General features: G+C 42.2%; 1 protein-coding gene across 1 annotated transcript in view; it reads left to right on the forward strand.

The window, feature by feature from the left end:
- The window catches only part of MYO3A (myosin IIIA), a 159,219-nt gene extending 133,347 nt beyond the window's left edge, over nt 1–25,872 (forward strand). Inside the window, exons 28-33 of the mRNA XM_018057111.1 lie at nt 123–1,041; nt 3,583–3,727; nt 13,136–13,242; nt 18,989–19,029; nt 20,584–20,727; nt 25,187–25,872. Of these exons, the coding sequence (XP_017912600.1) occupies nt 123–1,041; nt 3,583–3,727; nt 13,136–13,242; nt 18,989–19,029; nt 20,584–20,727; nt 25,187–25,304 (1,474 nt within the window). The 3' untranslated portion in view covers nt 25,305–25,872. The remainder of the gene's footprint in view (nt 1–122; nt 1,042–3,582; nt 3,728–13,135; nt 13,243–18,988; nt 19,030–20,583; nt 20,728–25,186) is intronic.

Genomic DNA, 25,872 nt, shown 5'->3' on the forward strand with positions numbered 1-25,872 from the left:
TTTAAATTTTGAGGGTTTTTTGCCTCTTTTGCTTTTCTCCCAACATGACAAGGTAATAAACTGAAGAAGGTAATAAACTCTGGTTTAGTATCATATATTCTGATGCAATATACTTTACACAGGGAATCTTTTGTGAAGAAACAGACAGAGAATTCAGTCTCTGCTAATGAAACCGTCATTCCAGCCCCAAATATTAATAATAAAGGGAATACATCTGTGGTGAAGATTTGTACTTTCAAAGCTGAGGGGGAAGCCACGAATGCTATGGAAAGTAACAACAGAGGATATCAGACTCAGAAAAAAATGAACAACACGTATGAGGAAGAGGCTAAGCAAGAACTATATCTGGTGCAGGATGCTTGGGCAGAAGCAAACACCAGTAACAAGTGTATGAAAGACTTGGAAGGAAATAGTGAGATAAGGAAAACAGGAAAGGAGGACACAGTGGTCCAGAATTTTTATCAGAAGTACACAGAGGAAAGGAATTTCGAGGACTTGAAAGCAGCATGTCTAGAACAGAAGGCCCTATCAGAAAGGCCAAGTTACCCAGGACTTTGGTCAGCAGACAGGGAGACTCCAGGTCCTAACAAGCCTTCTTGCAAAAAGACGATAGACCCTTGTCTCAGCCAGAGGTCGGTTTGTCAAAATGAGAATAGCAAGGACAAAGAAAACAAGACATCTGTGATCACCCAGAATGCACCTGTATGCAGCCGTCAGAGGAGCCATCTGAGCCACGGGGCGGCCCAGGAGAGGCAGGTGAAACCAGCCGTGCAAGCCCAGGAAGAAGACAGAGCCGCGGTGTTCATTCAGAGCAAATACCGGGGCTACAAGAGGAGGCAGCAGTTACGGAAGGACAGGATGTCTTCTTTTAGAAATCAAAAGGTCGTTGCAACACCGGCAGAAGTAGCAAGAAATACTCACAATTTGTATTCCTACCCCACAAAATTTGAGGACTCCTGTAACATTGGGATGAAGAGTTATAAAGACGCAAAAGCAGTTTCAGAAAAAGAAGCGTGTGATTTGGCAATTTTTTCAAAACAGGTATGTAAACGAACAGATGTGTTTACTAGTACAGATCTCTAGGAACTCCACAATAACTGAGTTAAACAAACAATTGGTAACTGTTTCATCTGTTTTGATGGGACTGCAAACCTTTCAATAAAATATTTCAGAGGCTGTGCTATTCAAATAGCCATATATTTTAAAACAATTTTCTATGATAAAAACAGTATAAAATATGGCAGAAATCTAGTATAGTAAAGAGACTAGTCATTGAGTGATACAGCCTGCTAAAATGCTGGCATTTGACAGTGCAACTTTCCATGTTTCTGAGATCTCCCATTATAGTGTTAGAAAAGTTTTCAAAATCTTCTAAAGTCTCTGCTTTCTCTACCCCCATATTTTAAGAAGATATAATTATGCACCAGAATCAGGTGAGTACCATTACTGAACACGTGTGCAGTGAAGATGGACATCTGCATGTGCTATCATAACAACAATGAGGAACCATAAAGAAGAATCACAAAGGAAAATTCCCTCTTGAAGAATATCTCATGCTGTTCGTAGGTGTGTTTCAGCTGTTTGTAAAAGGGGCAATAGAACTTGTGAGGGTACAGTAAGTCCCCCAGATACAAAGGAGTTCCATTCCAAGTGTGTGTTCGTAAGTCCAGTTTGTTCCTAAGTTCAACAGAGTTAGCCTAAGTACCCAACTAATGCAATCAGCTATATATATTGTAATGTCACAGGTTTACAATACTTTTCACACAAATAATATATAAAACAAACAAAAAATAAAAACATTTTTAATCTTACAGTACAGTACCTTGAAAAGTAGAGTAGTACCATACAACAGCTGGCCTGCAGGGGCTGGCATCGAGTGAACCGGCAATAAAGAAAGATAACTGCAGTAGAGGACTCTACACAATGCTGTACAGTAAAGTACACAAAAGCAGAGCTGCTTGTAGAGGGTGCACGCACGTGACAATGTATGCCAGACATGTGACCTTATGTGATTGGACATGTGAAAGCACGTTTGCATCTTTGAAAGTTCACAACTTGAAGGTACATGGAACTCTGATAAATTAGTGCTACAGAGAGATCACGGGGACGGCCTTGTCCCTGCCCCCTTCAGGCTCTCTCTCTTTCTAGGTATTTGACCTTGAGAAGATCCCTTTAGGTGTCAGCACCCTTATATTCTCCTGTGTAAAGTGAAGGAGTGTCACTAGATGACCTCTAAAATGCATATTGTAAATGAATATGTACTACCAGGGAAGTCAATAGTGTATGAAATCATAGAAGAAATAGCATAATGGGTTAGAAATGTCATAATTGGTTGTCACCTGTTACTCTTGAGTCCCTGATCTCTACTTATTGTCTGATGGTGGCTGAGCCCACAAGAAACACAGTGACTGCCTGTGGACGCCCCCAGACTGCTATAGATGCGCCCTGAACATCTCCAGTCTCTAGCTATTCATAGACCAGTCATTGATAAATTCATCCTCTTCCTGTCCTTTTTGGTTTAAGCACATGGAAATAATGAGTTTAATATACATGCAGCCTTTCCTTTCCTGTGATTAACATGCTCACTCTAAAGACCAAAGCAGAGATTAGGGCCCTGACCTGCTCTGGGACTGAGACATTCAGGAGATGTATAGTAGTAGCTGGGCATCTATCTAGAGCTGCCTAATAATACCATGGAGATGGACAGTGCTCTTGGGAGCAGCGGTAGAGACAGAAAAATAGGAGCCTCACTTCAACCTAGCAGGTTGTGTTATCAGACAGGGTAGAGAGAGGGGCCCAGATGGAACAAGGAAAAAAGTAGCCCTATCGTATGACATCCCTTATATGTGGAATCAAAAAATAAATGATGCAAATGAACTCACAAATCAGAAACAGACTCACAGACTTAGAGAACGAACTTATGATTGCTGGGGGAAGCATGGGCGGAAGGGATAGTCAGGGAGTTTGGGATGGACATGTACTCGCTGGGATACTTTAAATGGATAACCAACAAGGGCGTTCTGTGCAGCACAGGGAGCAGCCTGGGTGGGAGGGGAGTTTGGGGGAAAATGGATACATGTACATGGATGGCTGAGTCCCCTCGCTGGTCACCTGAAACGGTCACAACAACGTTAATCAGCTATACCCCAACACAAAGTAAAAAGTTTTTTTAAAAATTAAAAAATAAAGCCAAGTGAAGAAGCCTGGACAGGAAAGGAGGGAGTTAATACACTCTAAGTCAGCAGACGGGTTCCTCGGGGGAAAAAAAAGCCAGGGCAGTAGAATGGTTAAGGAGGGAAGACAGAGCTCAGAGATTCCAGGATGGAGTTACCAGCAGAGAACGCTTCTGGAGGGTGATGTGTTTGGCAGTTTGGATTGGAAAATGTGAGATGGTGTACAGAACAGGAGGTTTCATCGAGTGAGCACTCTGTCTGACCTGCTGCAGGGTCAGGGTGAGTCCCGGAGAAGGACATGAGAACCCCACAGGGAGCCAATCAGAGATTGATCAGATCCCCAGGGTGTCTGTGGAGATGGCTGAAGTCCTTTCCTTGATTTAACTGGACACCTGACCTCCTTTTTTAGGTCTCAAAGCTATCTGAAGAATATTTCATTCTGCAGAAAAAACTGAATGAAATGATCTTGTCAGAGCAACTGAAGCCTCTTTATTTTGGAGTCTATCCTCATAAGCCAATTACTAGACGAGTTTCTTCTCATCAGTGCATCTCAGGTAAAAATGGGTAGAGTTGGAACTTCCAGAAGGGACAGGCAAAGCCAGACGCTTGATTTGTTAGTTAGTTGCCTACCTTTATTCTGTGGAAGATTTGAGGTGACTGTGTTCGATCTTCGCAGGAACCTTCATTTCAGTTCATTTTTTTATATGTTGATACACACTTTTCCAGAATATTCCATATATCTCCTACCTTTTCTGATTTCATTCTTTTTGTTTTTTTCTTTTTCCCTCCTTTATATACACTTTAACTAGAATTTGGCTTAGGACATCGGGAGGAAATAGAAAGGGATGAAGTTGAGGGTGGGAGGCAGAGAGCAAGGTACAATTTTGATGAGGGAACAAACAAGTGAAATATATCTATTTCTTCTGTTGAAATCTGTACATTAAGTAGAAGGTATGAATCTAGAAGGTTCAGATTCACAGACCTAGATGCACTATTAAAATTTCTTCTCATTAACCTAAGTCACACTCTTCCCCCATTCCCTAAACCAGTAAATAATGTCCAAATGAAAACTGAGGAACTAAGTATAAACTAAGTATGAAGTTTAAAAATAAAATAGTCAACCAACTGCTTGTTTTATGTCTGTGTTTTAATAAAATTGTTATACATTGAATTTGATAGGACCTAACTGCACCTGCGTTTTCCTTGAGAGAAATATGGTACAGGATTTATATAATTGGAGAATGGCCATTTGATCACAGAGTCTATGATGTTGTATTCAGAAGTGTACAATGACATCGCACTATTTCTTTGAATAATGTGCAGAGTTGCTCTTTTTTCGGGGGGAGATGTTTTTCTTCTTAATTACGGTGAACCTGGCAATTTGTGTTGACCATTGTGAAGAGAAGAAAAAGATTAATTGTAGGAAAAATATACCCTGGTAACACAAAAGCATATTTTCTTTCTCTCTTTTCACAAAGAGGCTATGACTGTCCAACAGGCTATAATTTTTTAATGGGCTGCAAGGTTAACAAATACGGGCACTACCGTAATCCCCATGCTTCACTGCATAATACCATCCGTAAATTCAGCTCTGCATCATGGCAGCCCCTTGCCATGCCTACACAGAGCAGATAGAATGAAAATACTTTTGTGTTGCTTCTGTTTATTTCTAAGTTTTTATGGCATCTAGATTCATGTAGTAGTCCTAATATTTTCAGGTGTTATGGTGCAGATTTTGTATTTTTTTAGGTATGCCTAGCATTTTAAATGCTGGCCCCTAGAAATGCATTTTGCAAACTATCCAAGAATATATCTTTACATGTATCTGTAAATATATTTACATTCATATGAAGGCCAAGTAGCTCAAATAATGTTGGTTCATATATTTTATAGGCATATTTTAAATTAAGAGTAGAAAGTAAAGAGATCAGAAGTTATATTGCTTCACACCCAACATACTCCAGTGAACACTTGTCTTCCTAAACTTATTTGCTACTATTCTGCCTTCATTAGAAATAATACTAGGACTTCAGTCCTAGTATTATCTTAATCACTTCCAGTGATTAAGACTTCGCCTTGCAATCCAGGGGGTGTCAGTTCGATCCCTGGTTGCAAAGCTAAGATCCCACATGCCTTGCAGCTGAAACACCAAAACGTAAAACAGAAGCAATATTGAAACAAATTCAAAAAGGACTTTAAAAATGGTCTACATTAAAAAATCTTTTAAAAAAAGGAAATAATACTAATTCCCCCCAAATCTTTCATAACAACAACCTTCAGTATCCAAAAACAAATGATTTTATTTACAACCTTACAATTCAGTGAGTATCATTTATGTTTATCATTTTAATTATATTAAATGCTAACATAAAAGATCAATTTGCCTAACATAGGTTTACACTGGGTTATTGATTTTTGGTGAGTTAATGGATTTAATTCTGGCAAAACAGTTGACTTAGAAGCTTTAAATGGAAACAGCTAAATTTTTTGCACCCAAATTATGTCTTCTCATTCTATAATTTTTATCTGTTCTAAACTACAGAAGACATGGAGCTTCCATGGAAGCAGCAAGCAATGAACAGTATATTTCTCTCTAACTTCCTGTTAAATTTCATACTTAAAAATGCATGAAAAAAAAAGACTAAGCATGTCTGCAGCACTGAAAATAGTTTTTTTTTAACATATTTTGACACCATATTACTTAGCGACATGAGATCAATTCAAAGGGAAATTACATAGCATATTTGATAAAATAATATAGTCAACAAAGTAAATTTACATAGTTTATTTATAATTTCATACCACATAGAGAAAATACCTTCTTAAATATCTAGTATATTTTAAAAAATTTCTTATAACTAGACATACTGGGCTAGTACATAAACTCCCAAATACCAGAATTGAACCAAATTACATTTTCTGATAATGCTTAAATTTTTCTGATTTGAGGAGGATAAATAAAAGTCTTACCTTATACAGAATACCCCAATATTAACAGACATATTAATGATTTAAATGTTAATGATTTAAATGTGAGAAATAAATTAAGAGAAACCAAATAACATGAACTGACTATTTCACAGTCTCTGCTTAGGAGCCAACAAAGCATGAGAAGAAGTAGTAAGAGGAATTACAGAGAAAAATAGTGGTCGATTTAGACTGTGTAAATGTTAAAACCTTCTAGAGATTAGAAAGCATTGTTTCAAGTTAAAGAGCTACAGACTATCTGGATGAAATATTTAGAACAAGTGGAAAAACAGTTGCCATATGTGATGTAGAATGACCTCATAAATTGTTAAGAAAAACACTAACTCAATGGAAAAATGGACACAAGACATTGATTTATTTATAGAAGAACATATGCAAATGGAAAGCAAGCATATACAGAATCATTCTAGAAATTAAAAATATAAATTAAAACAAATTACTGTTTTTTACTCATCACGATGGCAGAGATGAAAAAATATATGACAGTGATGAGAATGGGCTAGTTTAATTATCCTCAAACACTAATGGTGAGTCTAAAGACTCAACATTTCAGAAAGCGATTTAGCAATATGTAAAGAAAAGCTTTGAAATAGTTTCTATCATTCTCCCAGTAAACCCACTTATAAGAACATAGCCTAAGGAGCTAATCAGAGCTGAAAGAGAAAAATTATGTACATGGCCAAAAATAAAATTAGGCAATAAGAAAATGATTAATAAGTAATGACACATTCATATATGGAATATAAACAGCCCTTAAAAATCATTTTTCAAAGAACCTTGGCAAACTGCTAGCTAATCTAGCTACGGGATACAAGACTGCAGAATTGGAATGAGAATCCTGTAAATAAGTCACTTAATCTTCCCCCGTGTCGAGTGGTTCACTAACAAGAGCATCCAATACAGAGCTCTAGAGCAGGGGTCCCCAGCTTCCAGAATCTAATGCCTGATGATCTGAGGTGGAGTTGATATAATAATAGAAATAAAGTGCACAATAAATGTAATGCACTTGAATCATCCTGAAACCATTCATCTCTCCCCACCATCCATGGAAAAATCATCTTCCACAAAACTGGTCCCTGCTGCCCAAATGTTTGGGGACCCCTGCATGAAGCCAGGAGACCAAGGTGGAGGGGGGACAAGTGCTTGCTCCACAGTAGGGTGGATGCCCTACTGAGTAACATTTCTGAAGCCTGCACAGGGCTTCCCCTCCAGGTGGGAGAACACTAGAATGCCATCTCCAATGGGTCATCTTTGCTGCCAGACTGTCTTATGTCACAAAAAGCTTGCTTGCCATCTCCTAAGGTCATGCCTGTGACCAGACATGCCCTCAGAAGGAATAATGGGGTTTTAAAAATATTGATGTGTTTCACCTTACCTTGAGAGGAACCACCTATTGTTACAAAGTATGAGCAGGGTGGGGAGGTGGGGAAAACCAGAAAGGCTAAATGTTGCTTGTTTAAAACCAGATAGTATTCTTCTGTTCTGTGTTTTGCCTTTGACTGTGTGGATCACAATAAACTGTTTAAAATTCTGAAAGAGATGGGAATACCAGACCACCTGACCTGCCTCTTGAAAAAACCTATATGCAGGTCAGGAAGCAACAGTTAGAACTGGACATGGAACAACAGACTGGTTCCAAATAAGAAAAGGAGTACGTCAAGGCTGTATATTGTCACCCTGCTTATTTAACTTCTATGCAGAGTACATCATGAGAAACGCTGGGCTGGAGGAAGCACAAGCTGGAATCAGATTGCCGGGAGAAGTATCAATAACCTCAGATATGCAGATGACACCACCCTTATGGCAGAATGTGAAGAAGAACTAAAGAGCCTCTTGATGAAAGTGAAAGAGGAGAGTTGAAAAAGTTGGCTTAAAGCTCAACATTCAGAAAATGAAGATCATGGCATCTGATCCCATCCCTTCGTGGGAAATAGATGGGGAAACAGTGGAAATAGTGGCTGACTTTATTTTTCTGGGCTCCAAAATCACTGCAGATGGTGATTGCAGCCATGAAATTAAAAGATGCTTACTCTTTGGAAGGAAAGTTATGACCAACCTAGGCAGTATATTTGGAGAAGGCAATGGCAACCCACTCCAGTACTCTTGCTTAGAAAGTCCCATGGACAAAGGAGCCTGGTGGGCTGCAGTCCATGGGGTCTCAGAGAGTGGGACATGAGTGACTTCACTTTCACTTTTCACTTTCATGCATTGGAGAAGGAAATGGCAACCCACTCCAGTGTTCTTGCCTGGAGAATCTCAGGGATGTGGGAGCCTGGTGGGGTGCCATCTATGGAGTTGCACAGAGTCAGCCATGACTGAAGTAACTTAGCAGCAGCAGCAGCAGGCAGCATATTAAAAAGCAGAGACATTACTTTGTCAACAAAGGTCTGTCTACTCAAGGCTATGGTTTTTCCAGTGGTTACGTATGGATATGAGAGTTGGACTATAAAGAGAGCTGAGCACGGAAGAATTGATGCTTTTGAACTGTGGTGTTGGAGAAGACTCTTGAGAGTCCCTTGGACTGCAAGGAGATCCAACCAGTCCCTCCTAAAGGAGATCAGTTCTGGGTGTTCATTGGAGGGACTGATGTTGAAGCTGAAACTCCAATACTTTGGCCACCTCATGGGAAGAGCTGACTCATTTGAAAAGACCCTGATGCTAGGAAAGATTGAGGGCCAGAGGAGAAGGGAACAACAGAGGATGAGATGGTTGGATGGCATCACTGACTCAATAGACATGGGTTTGGGTGGATTCCGGGAGTTGGTGATGAACAGGGAGGCCTGGTGTGCTGGTGGTTCATGGGGTTGCAAAGAGTTGGACACGACTGAGCGACTGAACTGAACTAAATTCTGTGTTTTTTAAGAGGCCGATTGGAGAAAATGACTAACAGTCAATAAATAATTTTCTAAAATTTGGCTCTTATAAAAAAAATTAATGTAGGTTTTCACCTCAGGCTATATACTCAAATATTTTTTTCTGGTAGATTAAGACCAATATGATCTTGAAAAAAAAAACCAAGAGGTTATTGGGGGTCTTTTAAATGCCACCCCTGAGTTTTCCTTATTCTTCAGCCAAGTAAGCATGTATTTTTGTTATGTGACTATCTTCTTAGTCCCATGGATGGTCATACACAGGACACGTGCTCACGGCTCAGCGTGAGACTCAGCACAGGCGGCACTCTTCAGCCACCATCAGCATCATTGTGTGCGTTCCCCCTGTGTTTCTGGTGGGGTGTGCTCCTGTATGTATGCAGGATGGCTGGGAGTGAGGGAGAAGCTAACTCCATGGACCAGAACAAAACTAACTAGCCTCTGGGGATTCTAATCCATGACCTCTGCCCAACAAAGGAGATGGGAGTAAATGACAGATAGGTAGTGAGCACTTCCAAGAGACAGATGGTGGTCCAGAGGGGACGTCTGTGGGTCTCACCACACAAGCAAAGCTGCTTCATTCTCCCCTGTTTCTCCTGTGACCTTAATTTAGAAGAGAATGTGAGGGGCAGGCTGGGAGCACCTCTTCCCCAAACCTAAGACTGTAACTGAAAAGCTAAATGCTCACTTTACGAGATCCTGATGCAAAGTTCTCAAATCTGAGGGGACAGAGAGCTCAAAGCCCATGAGCTGTAAGAGGACAGATCTGACTTGGCTCTAGGGCATCGGTGGTCAGCTGGTGGAAAAAAGAGCCAAAGGGGGACTTCTCTGGCAGTCCAGTGGTTAAGGCTTTGCCTCCCCATGCAGAGGGTGGCAAATTCGATCCCTGGTCGGGGGGTTAAGATCTCATATGCCTTGTGGCCAAAACACCAAAACATAAAGCAGGAACAATATTGTAACAAATTCAGAAGACTTTTTAAAGGGTCCACATCAAAGGGGGAAAAAAGGAAAAAGGAAAGGAAGAGCCAAAGTAATTGTTGAGCAGGTTCAAATGGGGGTGGGGCTGGCAGCTGCCTTCTGAGGAGGTCACAGGAAGCCTGGAGACAGATCCAGTGAACACTAAGGCACGCCTGAAGTGCTCTGGATACTCTGAGCAGAGGCACCTGCCCTTGTAACGCATCACCTCAGGAAAACTCCAAAGAAGGAAGGAAGGAAAACAAGTGGTCGGATCTGGAACGAGCAAGAGAAGTGAAAGTATCTCTGGGAACTCAGAGCATGAGGCAGTGCAAGGCAGCAAGGAGCACAGAGGGACTGAATCATCTACACGAGCGCGAAATCGGCATGCAGTTCTCTCCAAGCGCGCCTAGCCAGCTGAAGGGCAGACAAGGTGAAAGGCAGAGAGAGCAGCTTCCCGAAGCAGGTTGCAATCCAAACTATGGTGAATCCTGCCTTTAACACATAGCCATGAGCATTCCTCCCTTCTAAGATTTCCTCTGGGTCCTTATATTGCTTCAAGTTCACAGACTGTCCATTTGTGAATAGAAATTTACCAGAACTGAAAAACAGATTTCTTAAGGAAGAAGCAGTAACACCAATGCATTTCTATGCTGCTAATATCTGATTTAGACATGTGATACTTCGGCAAATTATATTCTGCATGTTTACTTAAGTAAAATAGTATAATTATCATGAAATGAGAATAATGCTGAAATTAATTTTCTAGAGCAAATATTGGCAATGAGTTTTAAGTCTGTCTTCTGCCTTCTGAATGCAAAATGTTGAGATTTGTCCTTTCATTATTTTTTAAATGCGCCTTCCTGACAGACTCAAACACTTAATGAAATTATTAGCGGAACTACAATATAAATAAGTGTTTTACCTTCTGGCTATTTAATATAGCAACAACCTTTAAGAGCTAATATGTATCATGCACGTCACCCAGAATGGTCACAAACCTAATTGTTCTACTGCCAACATTGATGTGTTGCTGGTAATTTGTGATTATAAATGTTTATGTCACTTTTATAATTAAGGAGTTAGGATGATGTTGGCAGGCAATGTTTGTACACCCCCAAAGGAACAAAAATTTAGAAGGCAAAATAAACTTGTGCCTTTCTGAAATATTTGTATGCTGATAACCTCAAGGGCAAAAAAATACTAAATATTCTGGGGAGGTTTAATCTGAATGATCATACTCTATTGAGTACATTCCTCAATAATTTTCACCTACTGGCTGCCCGCATTATATGGTCATAGCTGAAGGAAAGACACCTCTTAAGATAATTCAGCCCAAGCTTCACATTATCTTGGTGAAGAAAAAAGTTAATTCTGCAAGATATAAGAATTAATCAGAAATTCTGAAAATTCAACACCTTTTGAGATTATATCTGTAATATGCACATTCCCTCATGCGTGTTTATAATTTTATATATATGTGGCCATCCCATACATTCCAGGATTCTTTTGAATTCATTACTTTAAAAATTTTCTCTCTGGCATCTATAAATGTGATCTCATGTATCAAGATCTCATTTTCTTTTGTTTTATTCCAAAAATAACAGTAATGAATGATTGTCCTGCTTTTCTCTGGTCCACGTGGTTCCACACCTTCCCCATGATGACATACTCCCAACTAGCTGATCTTTGTCATCCAGCAATTTCCCATACATTTAAAAATGAATGAGGTGGATAACATTAGGATGTGAGTGCTCTTGTGATAAGTTTATTCACACAGTGGGCTGTGGCTGGGACTAGGAAGTTAGCCGTCTGTGAGTCTCCATCCTGGTTAGAGTTGTTTTATGCTGGCAGTCATGGCTGCTTACACATATAAGTATGAGATATTCTTTGATTTGATTAGATTTGACTTGATTTGATTAGAAAGATTTGGAACAATTCCGTTTCTCTGTGTATTTCTACCTCTGAGGATTAGGAATTATTGTTGCCCCATTATTATATGCAGTAATGAGCTAGTGATACCCTTAAAGTCCCACTAGAAAATGTGTGCTCAGATATCTGTTGAATATAGGCCATTCCCCACTAAGCACCTACACCCTACTCCTTGCCCAACTTTAAAATATTTTTCGTGCAGACATTCCTGCACAGATGCGCTCAGGGATGGAGATCAAGAATCATGAAATATAGAGAGAAATTCTTTGTAAGAGTCCTATTGTTAGTCACTCAGTCCTATCCAACTCTTTGCGACCCCATGGACTGTAGCCTGCCAGGCTCCTCTGTCCATGGGATTCTCCAGGCAAGAATACTGGGGTGGGTAGCCATTCTCTTCTGTAGGGGATCTTCCCGACCCAGGGATCAAACCCAAGCCTTCCACGTTACAGGCAGATTTCTTTACTGTCTGAGCCACCAGGGAAGCCCCAAGAGACCTGTTAGTTCTGTGCATAAAAAGCCATTTGTAAGGAGCACTGACTGCCAAGTGTGAAGACCATCAGGAGCTCTGATGATGTTGCTACAGATTTGAGAACTTGGCTCTGTGGAAGAGTAAGGGAAGGAGGACAAACTTAATTCTTTCTTTCCCAGCATTTTTAAAGTCCAGTCTGAACATCCTAATAGTTTGAGATTCTAAATATTGATGAAAGACTAGATTAGACTTTTAGAAAAGAGGCCCGCCTGCAGACTAGCAGTCCCTTGATTTGGGCCATAATATGAGGTGGTGCTTTAGACTGAGGATCATGCCGTGTGTGGATGGATGGATGGGTGGATGAGTAGATGAATGGATAGATAGGTGGGTCATTGTTTAAGGCCAGCAACAGGGGATTCTGTGAGCGTTATCCTCCTTTCCTAAGATTTTATGGCAGTTTTTCTCCTTGCCCACCCCACTCATCCTCTGAGCTGCTATTCCATGTTACCAAACTGTGCAATTCTTCTCTTCCTTTTCCCCTTACTTCTCAAAGTCCTAGACCATCCGACAATTGGAAGGAAGCATGTGGTGAGGATTATGATAAGGGTTGGTGGGAGCAACAAAGGAATTTCTTCTATCAGTTTTAGCCCCAGTTGTATATATATAATTTGTTCTTTAACCTTAAAGGAAAACATTGCTTAATAATACTTTGATAATGGAGTCCTTATTTATGATCACCTTTCTTGTAGGTATCTCAAAAGGAGAGGAGCCAAAAATATTGAGACCCCCAAGGCGGCCCCGAAAACCCAAAACACTAAATAACTCTGAAGACTCCACATACTATTCTCTGCTTCATGTAAGTGTGTGTGTTAGGTGCTTAGTTGTTCATGTCCATCTCTTTGCAAGCTCATGGACTGCAGCCCACCAGGCTCCTTTGTCCTTGGAATTCTCCATGCAAGAAAACTGGAGCGGGTAGCCATTCCCTTCTCCAGAGCATCTTCCCCACCCAGGGATTGAACCTGCGTCTCCTGCATTACAGGCAGATTCTTAACCTTCTGAGCCACCACTGGCTCAATCTTATTATCAGATGGGAGCTGTAGTGTCTCCTCTAATGGCCAGTAAGGAAACTGACCACACAGTCCTGTCAAGAGGGAGGGCTCTTTGAGGGAGACACTCGTTGGCTTCTCCTTCCTGGCCCCTCCCTGGCTGACGAGCTGGACACTTGCCTGTCCTCTAGCCTCTCTTCCTCAGGGTCCACCCCTCCCCCACAGGCCTGTGGCCTCCTAGGAATTTTCTCTGCTAGTCCTTGAATCTGAACCGATATGCAAAGATCAACTCAGATAGAGAAGAGCATCACAGCAGGAGCTCTCCAGAAAGGGACCTTAGTGTGAAAGGGTGAGTCTCCAAGGAAGGGATGGGGAGAAGGAGATACTTATTGAGGACCTTTTAAATTCTAGGTTCAGAGTGATGTGTATTCACAAGCATTGTGAGATCGAATTCTAGAAAGAGCCTGAAGGGTCGCATCCCCATCTCCCAGATCAGGATTCTGAGACATGGATGAGGCACTTCTGAGCTCTGAGGGCCATTCCCTGTACTCAGGTCTTCTGATTCCACATCTGTTGAGTCATAGTGAGCAGTCTGGGAGCTCTTGGCATCACCCCCACCGGCCTGTCCTTCCTCTCAGGTTCCTGTTCTTCCATTAGTCCACCATCCACCTGGTTACCTACGCCACGAAACTGGGGGGCAGCCTGAGTCTTGCCTGCTGTCTCAAACCCAACATCGGATCAGTCACTCGAAAGCGTGTCTTCTCCCCACAAAGGCTGGCTCTGATTCATCCTCCTCTGGCTACCTTGGCAACTACTTTATTCCAGACTATCTCATTCCTCACCTGGATAGTTCAGACCCCACCTAATTGCTTCTAATCTCAGCCTCTGTAGTCCGTCTCGCCCTGCATAGCGCCTTTAATACCCTGGCCACTCCTGCATGAAATCCAGATGCCTTCCTTGTTGGACCAGGGACAGCTCTTCCTCCCAGCCCCACTGACCAGAGTTACCTACTGGCATCTCTGCCATTGCACAGCCTCCCATGCCCCCGAGTCTTTTGCTCCTGTTTGTCCTTCTATTTGGAATACTTATTCCCTTCCCCTTCCCCCTGCATGGTTGAGAGAGCAACAATTCTCCATGTCCCAAAGAACCCAGCGAAGGTTTCCTGTGAATTGGAATTGTCTATCTCCCCGGTATCAAATGAAGCTTAACCTCCAGATCAGCCCTCTCCTAGTCCTCTTCCTTCTCTCTGGTGGTTTCTCTCCAGTTTCTTTGGAAGGGTCCTGTTCTCCTTGGTGTTGCCTGGGATTCAATCTTAGATTCTCTTCTCATCCCATTATCTTCAGACATTCTCATCAGCTGCCATGACCTCAGTTTCTACCAATTCCTGAATCCTGGTCTCTGGCTCAGACCTCCCCCTCTCTCCAAACTCAAATATCAAAATGCCTAGTGTTCATTTTATATATTCTATGTGATGGACAAAGGCACCCATACATGTATATGTGTGTGTGTGTGCATATGCACACCTACATACTATGGATACACATATACACACAGAGAGAGACCTATATACTATAGGTCCAGACACACACACGCATATGCAGGCACAGAGTTTTTATTGAGATGTAAGTCACATGCCATATAATTTATCCATCTAAAGTATACAGTTAAATGTTTTTCAGTGTAAAAACAGAGTTGTACAACCATCACCACAATTTTACTTTATTTTTCCATTTATTTTCAAAATATAACTTTTAATTGAAATATAGTTGATTTACAATGTTGTAAATCAGTATATATATTAAATATATATAGCTGACTCACAAGTGAGTCCCAAATCCCAAGAAGATTACTTTGTCATCATACTGTTATTTTTTTAATCAATATAAAGTATTTTCATACATCTTAAATTATCAGTGACTGGAATCTGTTTTATAGCCCTGACTCTTGAAATCTGTGGCTGCAATGAAACATAAAACATAGAATACTAGTATATTATTATAAGTAAAAACACACCATGGGCTCATGTTTAGCTGGATTTGGGGAGGTTACACATTAAGTGAAATTTAAGCTGTGATGGAGCCCCATCCCCTTTAAACATTAAAACATATTCTGTACTTTTAAATGGTTTTCATGAACATCATTCTAAAATATGCTGCATATTTTAGGCCTTCTCTTCATGACCCAGGCCACTGTAGTCAGCAAAAATGTTTGTACTTTATTCACATCTGTGCTTATCAAAGAAGCTGCCTGACAGTCGTATCTGAAGCAGCACCTGCTTCTGTATTTGCCTGGCCCAGCTTCATATTTCTTCCTAGCAGGTATAAATATGTATCTGTGTGTTTCCTGTCTGACTCTCCCCTGTGGACTAAAAGCTCCAGGAAGACAGAGACTTTGCTTCTTCTTATAGCCCCATTGTTGCTCATCATGAGCCTATTTGCTAAAAAAAGACAGGACATATTTAGAGAAGATTCTCGGTGCTGCCAGACTGTGGGCGTGACACCCCTCATGCTTGCCTGACATGAGCAGCTGTGCTGACAGGTGTCTCACCTGTTGATACAGCTTTTGTTTCTCCTTGGACATCACCATTGACTGTGATCATTCCAGCTGCCTTCACACCAATACCAGCTCTCTTCTGTGATGGGATTCTCTTAACCTCCTACATCTAGGAACTGTTGCTGTTGAGTTGTGGCTTTGAGGAGAGAATGTTAGCTGAATACTTCACTCTGTTGTCACGGGGTGTGGTGTCTGCTCTAACTTCCAGAAATTGTGCGGCCATCAGCAAAATGACTCAGGGCCAACAGCTTCCTCAAAAAATGAGTGATGGACACAGTCCCATCACAAGCCCCTTCTGGTCCCATTATTTTTCTGGCGTCTTCCCCGAACCATAGCAGTGGGTGGTTTGATCACTCCCAGGTCCCTTTTTTAAATGTCTGCATTTTGGCTACTGTCTTAATCCTTGTGAAGACCTCTGAATACATAATGCATTCATGTATTTCCAAAAGGAAAGTAAGAGTGTGTCCATCATGTTGTAATGGAGGTGAATTTTCAAGTTTTACCATAAAGCAAATTTCTTTATGTCACATGGGAAGGAGAAGGTGTAAAATGCAGTGACCAAGGAAGGGTTTCTTCAGAGTCTGCTGAACTCAGACCTCTGTTCTTTCAAAAGCTTCCTCAGAATACATCCTCACCAGATCTCATTCTTAGTCATCTCTGTTTCCTTGTCTTTCTTCTTTACTCTGGTTTGGCAAGAACCTGCCACAGGACGTTTGGTTCTTTATTTGCATTTTAAATTTCAGGTTTGCAGTTTGTCATATCAAAACTTTAATTGAGGAGTTCCCCGTGGTCCAGCAGTTAACATGCCATACTTGTAATGCAGGGAGCATGGGTTCAATCTGTGGTCAGCGAATTAAGATACTGCGGGTCATGCAGTGTGGCCAATATATAAATAAATAAAAATTAAAATATAATTTTAAAAGCCTAATTCAAGACATCATTGGTCTTAGCAATTCAAACATGCCTCATTTTATTGTGCTTCACAGGTACTGTTTTTTTGTTTTTTACAAGTTGAAGTTTTGTGGAAACCATTCAGAAAGTCTATTGGCACTGTTTCCCCAACACAATTTGCTCACTTCCTGTCTCTGTGTCCCATTTTGGTAATTTTTGAAATATTTCAGACCCTCTACCAGCATTTTAAAGGCATTTTTAGCAATAAAATATGTTTAAATTTTTAAATTAAGGAATGCATTTTTAGGCATAATGCTATTGTGCACTTTATAATAGACTATAGTGTAGTATAAACTGGGCTTCCCTGGTGGTGCTAGTGGTAAAGAACCCTCCTGCCAGTGCAAGAGAGATGTGGGTTCGATCCCTGGGTTGAGAAGATCCCTTGGAATGGGAGATAGCAACCCACTCCAGTATCTCGCCTGGAGAATCCCCATGGACAGAGGAGCCTGGAAGACTACAGTTCGTAGGGTTGCAGAGTCGGGCACGACTGAAGCGACTTAGCACTCACGCACACAGCATAAACCGGCCATACCACACAGCACGTGGGATCTCAGTTCCCCAACCAGGGGTCTAACTCACATCTCTTGCATTGAAAGTGCAGAGTCTTAACCACTGTACTGCCAGGGAAGTCCCATGTAAATGTAACTTTTATGCACCAGGAAACCAAAATAAAATTGTGTGGCATGCTTTATTATACTCACTTTATTGCCGTGGCCTGGAACCAAACCTGCAATATCTCTGAGATGAGTATGTAAGTGCTCCTAATATAAAGGCCCCCAGTGATAAAATGCATATTAAATCCTCTTCTAGGTGGTACAGTATCCTTCTTCATGGTGAAGAATGCCATCACATACATCCCTAACTTTAGCCCTAGAGCCTAGGAAACTAAGAGACAATTAAATGTAAAGCTTTGTCTTGAAGTTCAGATTTATCTCTCTTTGTTCCTTATTTACAGCTCCTATTTTATCTCTTTGACTACATAATTGCTTCTATTATAAGCCATTTTAAATAATTTTGGGAAAAATATGCCACAGAATTACATTTCATAAGAGTACTCTAGCACAGATGAGAGCGAAAAAAAAAAAAAATGCAGGCAATATTTCTTCCTTTAAGAATTCAGTAACTGAGAACCAACTTGTACATAGCATCTCCCAGACAGAAATACTGATCCAGAAGAAAATGTGGTCCTTGCCAGAGCAGAGCAGTATTTGATTCTTGGCTGTAGAAAGAGGATCTCTGATACTCAGCATCATTCAGCATCTCTTCAGATTATAGAAAATTGCTGTCGAGAACAAGAGAGACATTTTTTCAGATAATGGATCAAGGAGGCAGGACCTCTCAGATTAAAGCAGGAACAACCACAGCAAACACCACCCTGGTCCCAGGGGACCATTAGCTGAAGTGCAGAGGGCCATTGTACCTCTGCTGGTACGTCCCTGTTTGTAAGCACCTCCTAGCCTAGGGCTCTGGGTCAGGAATGTGAAGTTAAAAGGAAATGTTAAGGAGAACAGGAATGTCTTTGGTGTCCTGCCCCTTACATTGTTATTTCCAGAATGATCGACTCCCAGACTTGATGCAGGTAAGCATTCACTTCTACCTCATCCACTGGCTACAATACCAACCAATAAGAAGAAAGCAAACTATGAACTTTTTGACTCATCTAACGTTTTAGGGTATTAAAATGATAAACGATGAGAAAAAAGTGATTTGGTGTATCTATAAAGATAACTTGGGAAAACCCTTCCTATTGACAAACCATTATTATTAATATTTGCCATTTTTATTATCTTGCATTTTTAAGGTGTCAATCAAATTGATGCTTGCATTAGTGTTTCCACAATTATAATATCTTCAGCTTGTTTGCAGTATTTGTTTCCTTAGCCTAAAAGACATATATACTCTTTTCAACATGTAAATATAGAAGTTCAAATATCTTGAGCTAGAACCCAGTGAAATATAATTTTATATGTTAATACTATAGTAATATATCCATTAATTATATTAAGATCATAATATTATATAGATTATTTTTAATTATTCTATTCCCTTTAGAAATCAATCCAAGAAGAAAAACGAAGACCAAGGAAAGATAGGTAATTATTATTTTTAAATTTTAATAACTCATCAAACCAAAATATAAATCTATCTGTTCAAATTATGTTTAAAGGCTACCTATTTTATATGCATAGATTTGGAAAGTGTTGTGCTGTCAATAAATCTTAAAATATGGAGTTTATATGTAATCTATAAGATCTTGCCTATTGGAAATACATATTGAGCTAAACCCAGAGCAGTAGGTGGCTCAGTGGTAAAGAATCCATCTGCCAATGCAAGAGGCGCAGATCTGATCCCTGGGTTGGGAAAGACCTCCCTGGAGAAGGGCATGGCAACCCACTCCAGTATTCTTACCTGGGAAATCCCATGGACAGAGGGGCCTGGCGGACTACAGTCCACGGGGTCCCAAAGACTCAGACGCGACTTAGGGACTGAGCGCAAGCAGAAACGCAGTGCGTGGTACATATACTGCGGACTCAGGACAGTTTTGAATAAATTGTACCATCCAATACAGAATTGTCCTTTCTTGTCCCATTACTGTGGTTTTGATTGAGCTATTTGAACATGCTCATGTTCATGAGCTTTCTTTCCCCAAACTCCTTTGTACTTTTTTGTTCTTCAACACGAGCTAAATCTTACATTTTATTAATATAATGGTTATGGATTTGTCAGGAAGATGAGGTTTCTAACACCTGTGTATGTGGCCTACTTCAATTCAAACTATTTCCCTTTCCCTGTAACATTTCAGTCCATGCTTTTAATATCATCCCACTATTTCAATCAACTAATTTCCAGACAGTGCTCAAAACAATTGAGAGTTCTTCTGAGAAGCATGAGTGGACACAGAGTCCCCTATTTATGAATTGGTGGCATTCTGAAAATGTGTTTGCAAATTGGTTATCTGAACTTGAAAGAGCTTTTCCCCAAAGGACTGTAACACCTGGTAGTTTTCCAGACCTTTACCTCTTGACCTCGGATGAAGTCCCGTCAGATTATAGAGTACTCAGGAACCAGAAGCATAGCTTGAGTAGATCCACGAATGAAAATGGTTGGGGACACACCCCTGCATGTGTGTCATGTGCAGGAATGAAAATCTAGTGCAGAAGTTAATCCCCCAAAGACCAGGAGATAGGGAAGGACAGGGGTTGCCTGTGAAGGAAGTCAGGTAAGATCATGACGCCCTGTGTGCATCTATAGGCTGATGGATAAATCTGGGAAATGGTTATGCTGGGACATAAAGGTCAACTTTCCTCATAGTGGCCCAAGGGTCAGTTGTGAGCTGTGGCCAAATGAGTATTTGTAATCACTAACTATCTAGTAGCTGCTAGTTTTGTGCCAAGTTGGATGTGGTAGAAGTTGGAAAAGCATTTCCAGCAGCTAGATACTCTCTTAAAGGTAAGAGGTGAGTGGTTTTTCTTTTTAACTATGGTATGTACTATTTTTTGCACATTGCAAGACTTCTCTCATTCCTATTAGCATGCATGTGTGACTCAATTACTGTAAATATTAATACTTTAAATGAAGAAACTGAGTATCTGATAAGTTTCGGTGAGTGGACAGCCTGATTCTGTGGTGTGTTTGGTCATTTGCAGTCAGGGGAAATTATTAGATCTGGAGGATTTCTATTATAAGGAGTTTTTGCCCAGTTATCCTGGACCAAAGGACCAAAACCCTAGTTTAAGAGAACGAAGACAACAGCAAGAACTCCAGAACCGATGTTTCAAAGCTGATGAAAGGTAATAAATATATGTTAAAAGTACAGCATTTTGAATGTTATACTCACCATTCCATTTCTAGAGCACTTTCATTTATGTATGGACTAATCAGGCTACAGTCCATGCGGTCACAAAGAGTTGAATATGACTGAAGTGATTAAGCTTGCTAGCTTAATGACAAAGTGTTCTTACTGAATATTGCATCTTGTGATTGACACATTGCTTAGAAGTAAAATCAAGGATTATGGAGGTAATCAGATATCGCAGTTTTTCTACCACAATCTCAGTGTTTACTTGTTTTCTTGGTGTAATCATCAATAGAATCTCCTTTTAAAATACCTCGGTTTTGATGATAATGATATGGTCATACTGCTGCTGCTAAGTCGCTTCAGTCGTGTCCGACTCTGTGCGACCCCAAAGACGGCAGCCCATCAGGCTCCACCATCCCTGGGATTCTCCAGGCAACAACGCTGGAGTGGGTTGCCATTTCCCTCTCCAATGCATGAAAGTGAAAAGTGAAAGTGAAGTTGCTCAGTCGTGTCCGACTCTTAGCGACCCCATGGACTGCAGCCTATCAGGCTCCTCCGTCCATGGGATTTTCCAGGCAAGAGTACTGGAGTGGGGTGCCATTGCCTTCTCCAATGGTCATACTAACTGTAAGCAATACCTGTCTTCAATAGTATCCACAACCTGTGTTTAGGCTCTAAACAATGTAATTTTATTTACTTACTGGTTTCTTGATGATGCTATGTAATTTCTCAGAATTGATGATGTCAGACCAAAAAAAAAATATTTGGGAGAAAATTTCGTATAGAAATGTGTGTTTTGGATATGATTTTCATTTTGCCACCAGCTTTGATATTCAACTTAAACCATTTGTAGCTCACTTAGAATTTGGGGAATCTTTTTTTCTTTCCCCCAAAAATTCTTGGTAAAGTTTTGAAACTGAGGGCACATAATAAGGTGGACATGTGGTATATGAAAAATGGGAGTAACACCAGGCAATATAAAGCTGGTTTCCCAACATTCTAAGTGAACATCCTGTGGCCCAGAGCACTCAGATGCCTCACCCACCTCTTTGACAGTGTGACGTGTGTTAAGAGAAGAGGCTTTAGAGTCTTAGATTTGGTTCCCGATTCTGCTGCTTAGTTACTGAGTAACCTTGCTCATTTTACTGGGCCTCTCTAAGCTTCTGTTTCCACATCTGCAAAAGGATTTACTAATTGCTTCTCCCTGTTGTTGGAGAGATGAAATGAAATGATGAATTCAGATGTGATTAATGCCAGACATGGTGCCAGGGAGTTGTTCCATAAATGGTGGCCGTCATTCTCTTTGTTGGCTTGTTCAGAACCAACCTGAACAATGATTTCTGCCCCTTGTCTCCAAAAGAAGATGTATTCTTCCATCTCAGAGCCAAGAACTGTTAACAGGTTGGAGCTTAGAGATGCTCTGGTCCAACAACAGAGCTCTATGTGGGAGCACACCAAGTGCCCAAGAGATTAAAGGATGTGCCCAAAGTCCCACATTGTGTGCATGAACTGACATCCAAGAGCTTTCAATCCTGGCTCACTTGGCTTCTCACTGACTTAGTTGCTTCCAATTTTGACAAGCCAGTCTGAATCCTCTCCAGTGTGTTCTCCCCTCCCCCAGCAGCAGACACACATCTGCTGTGAACCTGTTCTATCCTGACATTCCAGTGGCATCTAAGGATGTGAAGTCAGCATTCACTAGACTAGGAGCTGGAAGCCCGCATCAGTGGAGTGCTCGGTTGTGCTCTGATCTTGTCTTTAATCTCATTTACTCTTTCTAGGAGCTGGGGCTCGCGGGGGTGTGGGTGGGGGAGTTACTCTCACCGTCCTTTTTTATAGATGAGGAGGCTAAGCCTGCCAAGTTTCATACTGCATATAGTCACCTAGATAATAAGTAATGGAAGTAAAATTTGAGCACTGGCCTTTGTGCGTTTGGAGTTGATGACTTTAGGCACCCACACTGGGTGCTAGAAGAAGGAGAGATGCAACGAATGCAGGGGTGTGTAAGGATCACAGATAGAAGATCCTTATGTCCATATCTGAGGAGCTGGGCTCTAGAGAGAGAGTATACTGATTTAACCATGCTGACAGGCAACTCCGAGGTGCCATATTTCTAAACTAAGGAAGATTAAAGGGATAAACCACCAAGTGCAGCAGATCAACCTTGATAGGATCTTGGCTTTAAAATAAAAAAACAAAACAGAAAAACAGCTCTAAAGGATCTTTGGGGACAGTTAGAGAAGCTTCAGGCCAAACTATCTGTTGGAGTATTTTATATATCTTACATATCTTAAATTATTGTTTTATAAACAAATATATTCTTTCTTCAAACATTTTCTTCACTGCCCTCCAGGACCGTAAGTACTTCTCTTGGTTTGCACACTCCCTCACTGGCTGCCCCTTCTCATTCCCCTTGACTGATTTCTTTTCATTTGCCTGACCTCTCAAAACTGGAGAGTCTCATCCTTTGTATTATCAACGTATACTCTCATGATCTTAAATATCATCTACTTACCTAAAACTCTCAAACTGAGAATATCCTGAGATCAGGGCTTATATATCCAACTGCCTATTCAGTGTCTCCTCTTGAATATCTACTATCCAAAACTTACCACAATTTAAACCTAAATCTTTTAACTCCCCCGACCCCAAATATACTCCTTCAGCAGCCTTCCCCGTCTCATTAAGTGGCAACCTCATTTTTATTGTTGTTTTAGGTAAAAACCTTGGAGACATTCTTAACTCCTTTCTTTTACACCCCACATCCATTCAGTAGACTCTTCCAGATCGACCTACCAAAATGACCAGAACCTGACCAGTTCTCAGCTACTCAGGCTTGCTGAGACTGCTGCCCAGTCTTCTCACAGGCCTGTTTACTTCCACTGAATCACTCCGCTACTCAGAAACCTCCAGTGTCTCTCTTGTTCAGGTCCCTGCCATGGTCTCAAAGCTCCACACTGTCTGTCACTCTGTCCCCTCCTTCCTCCTGCTCTCATCCCTTGCTTTTCTCCCCCTTGCTTGCTCCACTCCAGCCACAACAGCCTCCTTGCTGTGCCATGAATACAGTATACACACTGTCATCTTAGGACCATAATGGGGATCTCCTGTCATCCTGGAATGACTGCCCTTCCCTGCGAGATCTGCCTGGCTCCCTCCTCCCCTTCTTCAGGTCTCCCATCAGATGTCACCTTATCAGAGAGTCCTTTCCTGATCACCCTCTATGAAATTGCTTACACTCACACACATATTCCCCCATCCATCTACATCTTCTTTGTAGAAGGTTTCCCAGCCTCCAGGGCTTCCCTGGTGGCTCAGAGGTTAAAATGTATGCCTGCAATGCAGGAGACCTGAGTTCGATCCCTGGGTTGGGAAGATGCCCTGGAGAAGGAAATGGCAACCCACTCCAGTATTTTTGCCTGGAGAATCCCATGGAGGGAGGAGCCTGGTGGGCTACAGTCCATGGGGTCCCAAAGAGTTGGACACGACTTCACTTTCACTTTCCCAGCCTGCAACTCTCACCGCCTAGAGTACTGGAGCTGTCCATGGTCCTCTCCCCTTCTAGACTGTAAATCCTGGTAGAGTAGGGACTTGTGTACACCCATCACCTACACCGGTAGCTGATACTTAGTAGGTGCTCCATGAATAAATGGACTGATGAATAATGCTGCATTTTAGGGAGCTCCCTGCTTCCCCCAGGCAAGCTGCAGAGCCTAAAGGTAGTTGTTGGCAGAGTTTCCCAGCAGTGGCTTCAGGAAGGTGGCCCAACAGCCTCACTGAAGATGTTGAAACATTGGAAAAGCTAACTGAGTGATTGGTCCGATTTGGGGGAAGCATTTAGGTGGCTCAGCCGGTAAAGAATCTGCCTGCAATGCAGAAAACCCCGGTTCGATCCCTGGGTTGGGAAGATCCCACGGAGAAGGGGATGGCAACCCACTCCAGTATTCTTGCCTGGAGAATTCCATGGACAGAGGAGCCTGGGGGTGACGGGGGGTAGGGTGATGCTACAGTCCATGGGTCACAAAGAGTCGGACACGCCTGAGTGACTAACACACTTCCTTTAAAACAAAGAACTGAGCGTTTGCAAAGTGATTGTCTATAGAGGCACCTTGAGTTTCCTGTTTAAGGAGAAGGGACTGAAGTATTTATTGGTTGTGAATTATTTCAAGCCAAACCAAGCTCACCTTTCTGATGTTTTACTTAGCTGTCATTCAAACAACTAGGCTTCACCAGGTTCCACCAACCCGTCTGCTCCTCGCTCAGGAGTTTTGCAAACCTGCTGAGGAAATACCGCAAATCCGTTAGGTCACTGCTCTGCTGTTTTGAACGTGCGGTTCTTAAACGCCCACTGAAGGTGGGAGGTGTGGGAGAAGGACCCGCCTGACTCGGGGTGGGCGGGGAAGCCGCGGTGCGCGCTGGCGCCGCTGACGCTCGGCCCCCGGTCTCGCTCGCAGGTGCTGGGCGGCGGAGGACGGCGTGGAGGAGGAGAATGGGCCCGCCGCCAACCCCTACGACTACAGGAGGCTCCTGCGCAAAACCTCCCAGCGCCGGCGCCTCGTTCAGCAGGTGTAGCCCCGCTGCTCCGCGGCAAGCGCCGACGGGATGTGCCCGAGACTGCGGGGCTTGCCGGGGCCAAAGCGGGGGACCCTCGGGCGCTGCGCCCACAGGCACGGTGGCTGCGGCTCTGACCTTCGTAGGGGTTGCCCGCTGTGCTGGCCCCTCGATTGCCCGGGCCAGCCGCTGGTGCTCAGAGGACAGACAACTGAGAGCCCTTCAGCCGCGGCGTCTCCGCGCTCCGGCGTCCTCCTCTCCCACCAGCCAGCCAGGCTGGGCGTCCCTGGCCCCGGCCCCCAGTGTGTCTCTGTTCACTTCTGCAACACCTCTTGTGGACTCGACTGCGCCTGAGCACTCGCCGACCCCTTCTCTCTCCTTCTGAGTGATTTCAAAGATTTCGTCTTTCCTGGAAACGGCTTTGCCAGGCCCGCAGGGTCCTCGCTGACGGGTTGAGTCCGTGAGAAGCGAACAAAGCCCCGGGGGTTGGGGACGGGGCCGACTTTGAAGATGAACTTCATCCCAAACTCGCGCTTTCCCTTGCTTTGGTTTTTAAAGCTATCAAATAAAGGAAACGCCTTGGAAAGGA

The sequence above is a fragment of the Capra hircus genome, chromosome 13 (genome assembly GCF_001704415.2).
Source record: "Capra hircus breed San Clemente chromosome 13, ASM170441v1, whole genome shotgun sequence".
Classification (NCBI taxonomy): domain Eukaryota; kingdom Metazoa; phylum Chordata; class Mammalia; order Artiodactyla; family Bovidae; genus Capra; species Capra hircus.